This window comes from Xenopus laevis, chromosome 5S, assembly GCF_017654675.1.
Source record: "Xenopus laevis strain J_2021 chromosome 5S, Xenopus_laevis_v10.1, whole genome shotgun sequence".
In the NCBI taxonomy this organism is placed as follows: Eukaryota; Metazoa; Chordata; class Amphibia; order Anura; family Pipidae; genus Xenopus; species Xenopus laevis.
Window position 1 is genome coordinate 90,479,542 of NC_054380.1, and position 7,598 is coordinate 90,487,139.

General features: G+C 36.8%; 1 protein-coding gene across 1 annotated transcript; it reads left to right on the plus strand.

Annotated features, from left to right (window-relative positions):
* The first annotated feature begins 1,089 nt into the window (after window positions 1-1,089).
* Window positions 1,090-5,773, plus strand: dynlt2b.S (dynein light chain Tctex-type 2B S homeolog). The gene is made up of 3 exons (XM_018265631.2): window positions 1,090-1,507; window positions 2,308-2,441; window positions 4,729-5,773. Exons 1-3 carry the CDS (start codon window positions 1,449-1,451, stop codon window positions 4,800-4,802), a joined length of 267 nt encoding a protein of 88 aa, XP_018121120.2. The 5' UTR covers window positions 1,090-1,448; the 3' UTR covers window positions 4,803-5,773.
* Window positions 5,774-7,598: the final 1,825 nt, after the last annotated feature.

A 7,598-nucleotide genomic window follows, 5' to 3' on the forward strand; every position in this document is an offset into this window, starting at 1 on the left:
CGCTTTTATTTTTTACCATTTTCCCAAAATGTGAGATTAAAGTTTAATTTAAAAAAAATTTCAGTCTGGCAGCTCAGTGATCCAGGAGCATTCTGAACTGTTAGGGTAGAACTACACAAACGTTCATCATCAGATCTGATGCGCTGAGAGGAAAGGGATGCGACGAGACGGATGCAACGAAAATAAGGTAAGAAATAGAAATGTCGGACCTTGTCACTGTGTGCATCCGACACGACTGTCGGATGAAGACGCAACATGCATCGTTCGCATTCGACAGTTGTGTCGTGTCAGATGCACGCAGCAACACGTTTCTATTACTTACCTTATTTTCGTTGAATTCGTTTCCACTCAGCCCGTCGGATCTAATGAAAAACGCTTGTGTAGTTCTACCCTTATAATGTGTTGCATTTTATTGATACAATTAGTTGATACATTTCTCAGCAGTATCTGTGAAATATTAGCAATTATTGTATCAATTCCAATAGCTCCCTTTAATAAAACTCAGGAATCTGCTCAACAGGGACAAAGATAACACATGCATCAACCATACCTCCCAACTGTCCCTTTTTCGGAGGGACAGTCCCTCTTTTGACAGCTCAACCCGCAGTCCCTTATTTGAACTGGAAAGTCCCTCTTTTCTCTGCACTGAACAGCCAGAAAAAGAAACAAAGTTTCTCACTTAATTGGCTTTTAGCAGAGAGCCCAGAACAGCTAAAAGGTGCAAATAAGATACTTTGTAACAATTTTGAGAAACAAAAACACAGTTTAGATAAGGAGAAATATTTTCAAACTTTCATAACTTGCCAAATTTTGTAAAATAAACATGGTAATTAGGGGGTTTGGCCACAGAAAGGGGTGTGGTCAAAAATTTGCTGCGCTACATGCGGAAAAAAATTTTTTGTCCCTCTTTTTACTTCCAAAATGTTGGGAGGTATGGCATCAACTAAATGTTTCAATTTAAAACAGTGACCCTCCTCCCCCCAGAGCTGCTTTAGAAGGTGAAAAATCAAACTTTACACTTCAATATTAGATAAATGGTCACAAATAGAAAGTGATTGGAAAAAGTCTTTATTTCTGAACTATCGGAAACCAACTGAAAAAAAGGGTTTGAAGGTGAACAACCCCTTTAAATGGCAAGAAAAGCAAATTTAGAAAACAAGAGTTTTCTAATGAGTTTTTTGCAGACTTGTAGAGATTGCAGGCACTGCACAAAGTCTGACACATACTGACACAGAGGCTAATGGTTTTTTGGCTGAGATCACTAGAAACTGAATGTATGAAAACTAGATCAGCAACACACCATTCTCTCAAAGGAGGTGGGAGGAATAAAGAGTGGTGAGGAAAGCATGGAGGTGTGTCTCTTACAGGAAATGACAAACCGGTGAAAGAAATGGTTTCTAAGGTAACAAGCCACGCTAGAGGGCTTCTGTTACTTTCCTGAGCTCAAGATGGGGGAGAGTGAGAGTGGAGAAAATACTTACTGCATCCGACTTAACTTCCAGCATAAGTGAGTATATCAGACATATATATATATATATATAAAGTATTTGTACTGTATTTATGTGAATATAAATTGTTGTGGATCTGTGTGAGAGAGTCAGGGAATGTGTGAACTGAGACTCTCCTCTGGGTTACACTTCCCCAGTCTACTTTATCCATAGAATGACATTCCGTAGGTTGCATTCCCAATTTAAGAAACAAAGGCATGTGTGAATGGCAAAGACAGTACATATACAGCTGTAATCTCTGGTGGGGTGTTTCATTCACTGTATGTGGCTAGTATGAAAAATCCTAATGACCAGCGGCATGACTACCATTAGAAGACCCGGTAACCACGTGGACCAGCCGCAGGGTCTGCTTTATGGTGCCATGTTTCCTCACCCCAGCTGACAAGCAAACATTTGCATACACAAGTATACGGGGATGGTCAGTAAGTGCAGCAAGGAGGGCACATATTTTCCTTTCGCTGGGTGGGCTTGTCGAAGAATAGTTACCCCATACCTCCCAACATTTTGGAAGGAAAAAAAGGGACAAAAACATTTGGCGGGTGTAACACGGCGATTTTTTTTAATCACTCCCACTCTATGACAGTAGTTATGCAGGCACACCACACCTTGTACATGATTCCAATTAACTATAGCAGCCAAATAGCAGACTAGAGAGCAGCAAAAGAGAAAGACGAATGATTGTTAAGGAAAAAAAAGATCAGTTGCAAACTCTCTAAATATCACAGTATCCACATTACTCAAAATTAATTTAAGGGCAAACAAGTTTTGGCAATCTATGTATGTAAAAATGTTTTCTCAGATTTAAAAGTGCTTCAGTAAAAGATTGTATCCGATCTGTGCTAAAAGAGGAGCTCAGTGACAAACAGTACGTGCCAGAAGATGTTCCACAGCTCACAAGATTTTTGTCTGAGACAGTTAAAGACAAACTTAAAGGTAAGTCTTTCAATTTAAGCAATGCCAATGTACATGCAGCTGTCCTGCTGTTTTAAAACAGTAAGGTTACTGCCGACTGACCAAACCGCACACACAGAGCAGATTTCAGGATAGAAATGCTAAATTTGTGCTTTTTACCATAATGCATTCTGGTATGTGCCGACAGGCTGATCCTGTGCATGTTGGCACACACACATAGAAGAGGCAGAAATAGGGAATGAAATAACCTGTGAATCATTAGCCTAAGGCATTGGCTAAAATCACTGTTCCAATGAGCTTAATGCAAAATCCACATTAGAAACAGGGTGGTATGAACTGTGGTGTTATCTCCCCAAACCGATTTTTAGGATAACAAAATATATACATCCCCTCTTATTACCCAGTTTGCTGATGACTGGAGGATACAGAATATTTTACACATACATATATATATACATATATATATATATATATATATATATACATATATATATATATATATATACATATATATACATATATATATACATATATATACATATATATATACATATATATACATATATATATATATATATACATATATATATATATATATACATATATATATATATATATATACATATATATATATATAACATATATATATATATACATATATATATATATATACGTATAATATATATATATATATATATGTATATATATATATATATGTATATATATATATATATATGTATATATATATGTATATATATATGTATATATGTATATATGTATATATATATGTATATATATATATATATATATACATATATATATATATATACATATATATATATATATATATATATATATATACATATATATATATATATATACATATATATACATATATATATACATATACATATATATATACATATATATATACATATATACACATACATATATACACATACATATATACACACATATATATATATATATACACACACACACATACACACATATATATATATATATATATATATATATATATATATATATATATATATATAAATATATATTGGCTTTAACTCACGAACGGCTCTAACTTTTTAAAGTTACTATAGTGGTGGGGTAATATATCCCACAGTACAGATTAGAATGTTGATTCAAAGCAGGGCTGGACACACATTTTATGGTAACTGTATTAAAGGAACAGTTCAGTGTAAAAATAAAAACTGGGTAAATGGATAGGCTGTGCAAAACAAAAAATGTTTCTAATATCGTTAGTTAGTCAAAACTGTAATATATAAAGGCTGGAGTGACTGGATGCTTAACATAACAGGAAAAAAACACTACTTCCTGCTTTGCAGCTCTCTTGGTTTCCACTGCTTGGTTTCAGACAGTAACCAATCCATGACTTGAGGGGGGGCACATGGGTCCATGAGCGTCCCCACATAGGGGCAAGGGGGGGCTGAATATATGCACCCTGAGGAGTAAGAGCTGACGGCTGAGGAGGGAGAAGCGAGGACCCAGGCTGAGGAGGGAGGAGTGAGGAGCAAGAGCTGATGGCTGAGGAGGGAGGAGCGAGGTGTGACGTCTGCCTTTGAAGATGGGTGAATAAAAAAGCTTGCTATGTTGCATTCCTCTGGCTTAGGACAGCGCATGCAGGATAACAATTTCCCCTATGTCCTAAAATGCGTTCCCTCATGCCCCCCTGGAAAATTTTCTGTGGACGCCTCTGCATGGGTCATGCCTGTTTGCTTTTGAATTTGAGCTCATGCTAAGGATCAATTGCAAACTCACTGAACAGTTATGTTCAATTTGGCCCCCCTTAAAGTCACCGACTAACTCAAAGTTACAGAGCTGCAAATCAAGAAGTAGTGTTCTGGCTATTATGTTAGACATCCAGTCACTCCAGCCTTTATACGTTACATTTTTGGCTAACCAACTAAATTAGAATTTTTCTTATTTTTCACAGCCTATTTATTTACCCCGGTTTGTATTTTAGAACTGAAAAAAAAATACATGTAAATTCATCATAAGCAACAACATTACCATTACAGAAAGGAAAAACATGTTTATGAATGGGACACAACATATTGTTTTCATTTAAATATACTACCACCTGTAAAAAGAGAACATGTATTTTTTAACATATATTTCAGCCCAAGATGTTTATTTTTATCTAAGCATGGTATGCGCCATAATATTTGGGGATCCCTATTTCAGTCCAAACTAGGTTAGAACAGTAGAAGTATATGGTATGTTATATTAATTATTTGTGTTTGTTTTACATACTTTCTGCTTCTGATTACAGACATAGGGTTTGACAGGTATAAAATGGTGGTGCAAGTTGTGATTGGTGAGCAGAGAGGAGAAGGAGCGAAGTAAGTAAATTGCATTCATACCAGAGGTTTGTAAACAGCTCCTAACATTCGAATTATCAAATATCAAATTAGACCACACCCCTGTTCCACCGCAGCCTTATGCAGTTATGCCTGGTCTCTTCCCCCAGACACCTCTCCCTTTTCCACACAGCTCAGTGGGTTTTTTTGGGGTTCACTTTGTGTGACTGTCCCACAAAACAATTAACCATTGGGAGGTATGGAATACTGAATAAAAATTTGATGCTGATATTTTTCCATTAGGAAGAGCTAGCTGCAGAGATTAGGGGCATGTTGGTGGCCATACAATGATACAAACATTTATCCAGAAAACTTGGGACCTGGAATTTCCAAATAAGGCCCTTCCATAATTTGAAGCATGATGTTAAAAATATGTGCCTGTAATGTGGATTTATGCTTATTTTCAGATTATCCAGGTTTCTGGATAACAGATCCCTACATTATATTACTCTTGTTTATATCTGAATAAATCCAGACTTTATGGGTGCCAGGTGATTCACACTGTGGATAATTTAAAAATATATTATTATAACAAAATATTGATACATTCTTGGAACTTGACATATTTGTATTGCTTGCTCCATGCTCTTATAAAGCTATGTCCACAATTGGCAGTAAGGAAATTTGTGTTTCCTTTTCCAGTTTCTAGAGACCTTGCATTCGATAGATTGGGATTGTTGGCAATTTATTTTCAATAAACCAGTCTGCCGAGTCCTGATATCTGTAAAAAAAACAGCTGGGGTTTCTGGTATAGTCATCTTATTATGGTTTTAAGGGCTAAAAATGATTGCATTCCTCATGCTGTATAGACCTGATGCACGCAAATCCCTTAAATCCAATTAATAACCTAATTCTCTGCATTTAATCCAGCATGTATTTTCATTTAGCAAGGCATTTAACTAGAAATCTTGGGACTACCATGTAAATCAGCCTTTAAAATACCATATCTACCATCCTAAATTGTAAATTGGTCCTTAAGACTACAGTATTGTAAATTCCAACACCTTGGCCCGGCCACACTCTAAAATAATCTTGTGCAACCGGAAACATAGCAGAATGAATTATGGCAAAATGTTGAACTGCTTAGACTCCAATCCCCATTTATAATAAAAAAAAAAGCACTTTGTAAGCTCAGGTACAGTAAACCATTGCAGCCAATGAGATGTTTGTGACCAATAAATGCTACAGACTGAATGGCTACTGCTGGATTACTAGCGTCTGATTCACTCACATCGAAACACTTAGCCAGGACACCGCTAATTCACTAAAATCCAAAATTGCGTCCAGGGTGCCGACGAAGTAGCGCTAAGCATAGTTGCACTAGCGTTGCCTAATTTGCATACGGCGGGAAGTTAAAGTTGAATGGACGTATATGTTGCAGCCAATACATTACACAAGCCCGGGAAACCTTAATAAAATAAAATAGAGTTATATTGCCCTACACATGAGCCCAGTGTATAGTTTATGTGGGGGTTACGCCCCGAAACGTTGCATCCGCAAATAAACAAGCAAGGGTTTCCCTGCTAGAAATATCCTGTTGTGCCGGTGATTTTTCTCTTCTCTGACTGTTGTGGGGGCTGCCAATACCTCCTTCATCGAGCAACAGGTGTCACGAGATTCGGACGGCCAGGGTGTGCGAGGTGACTCCTCTTTTCTTCCCACAGCCAATACATTACACAAGCCCAGGAAACCTTAATAAAATAAAATAGAGTTGTTATATTGCCCTACTCATGAGCCCACTGTATAGTTATGTGCCATATGTTCGTAAATTTTTCCGGGGTACCCGGGTTTCCCCCTACATTTATTATCTTTTGCAGCCTGTCACCCTGAAAAATCGCCAATGTTTTTTGAGACTTAGAAAAAATTTCAACAATTTTTTGAGGAAGTCCTATCTACTCTATTGCACTTCGCCTGAGGTGGTGAAGGCAAGTCTGGCGCAACAGGTAACATTCAGTAAAATTCGCATCTTAGTGAATTTACGTAGTTACATCTCTTCGCCAGAGCGCAACTTCGCCAGGTATAAGGGAGCGAATTACCGCTAGAGTCTATCTCCTTCGCTAGCGAAGTTATGCCAACGACCGTTAGTAAATCGGTGAAGTAACGAAATTACATTGCACTGGCAAATTTTCGCTAGCGTTAGTCACTTCGCCCATTAGTAAATCTGCCTCTTAGTGTCTTTTTAGTATAAATGGGGGCAAACACTGGCCAGAGCTGGAATATTCTGTATCCAAATCTTGATAAGCCGGCTGGGGTTCTTCCAGCCGGCTGCAATACAAACCCAATTCCAAAAAAAAAAAATATATATATATATATATATATATATATATATATTATAATTTTTTTATCTGTGCTTTCCCAACAGTTAACAATTACAGGTATGGGACCCGTTATACAGAAAGTTCAGCATTATAGAAAGGCCGTCTCCCATAGACTCAATTTTATCGAAATAATCCAAATTTTAAAAAAAATTATTTCCTTTTTCTCTGCAATAATAAGTTTATTGGAGTCCCATAAACTCACATGAAATTCGACCAACTGAAATTTATTTTTAAAAAAATCTAAATTTTTAAAACTCGGGAGGATCGGCCTGAAAATTAAAAATTCGACCCTTGATAAATCTGCCCCTTAAACTGGGATTAATGTAAATCATAGAATTGTGCATTGTGGCAAGCTGGAGGCTTGAACACATAACTTTTGGTGGAATTAGCAGCATAGGACAAGGGAGCAGAAAGACAGGGACACACAGCTTCTTCAAGGAAAACAACAGTTTATTTTCCCCTTT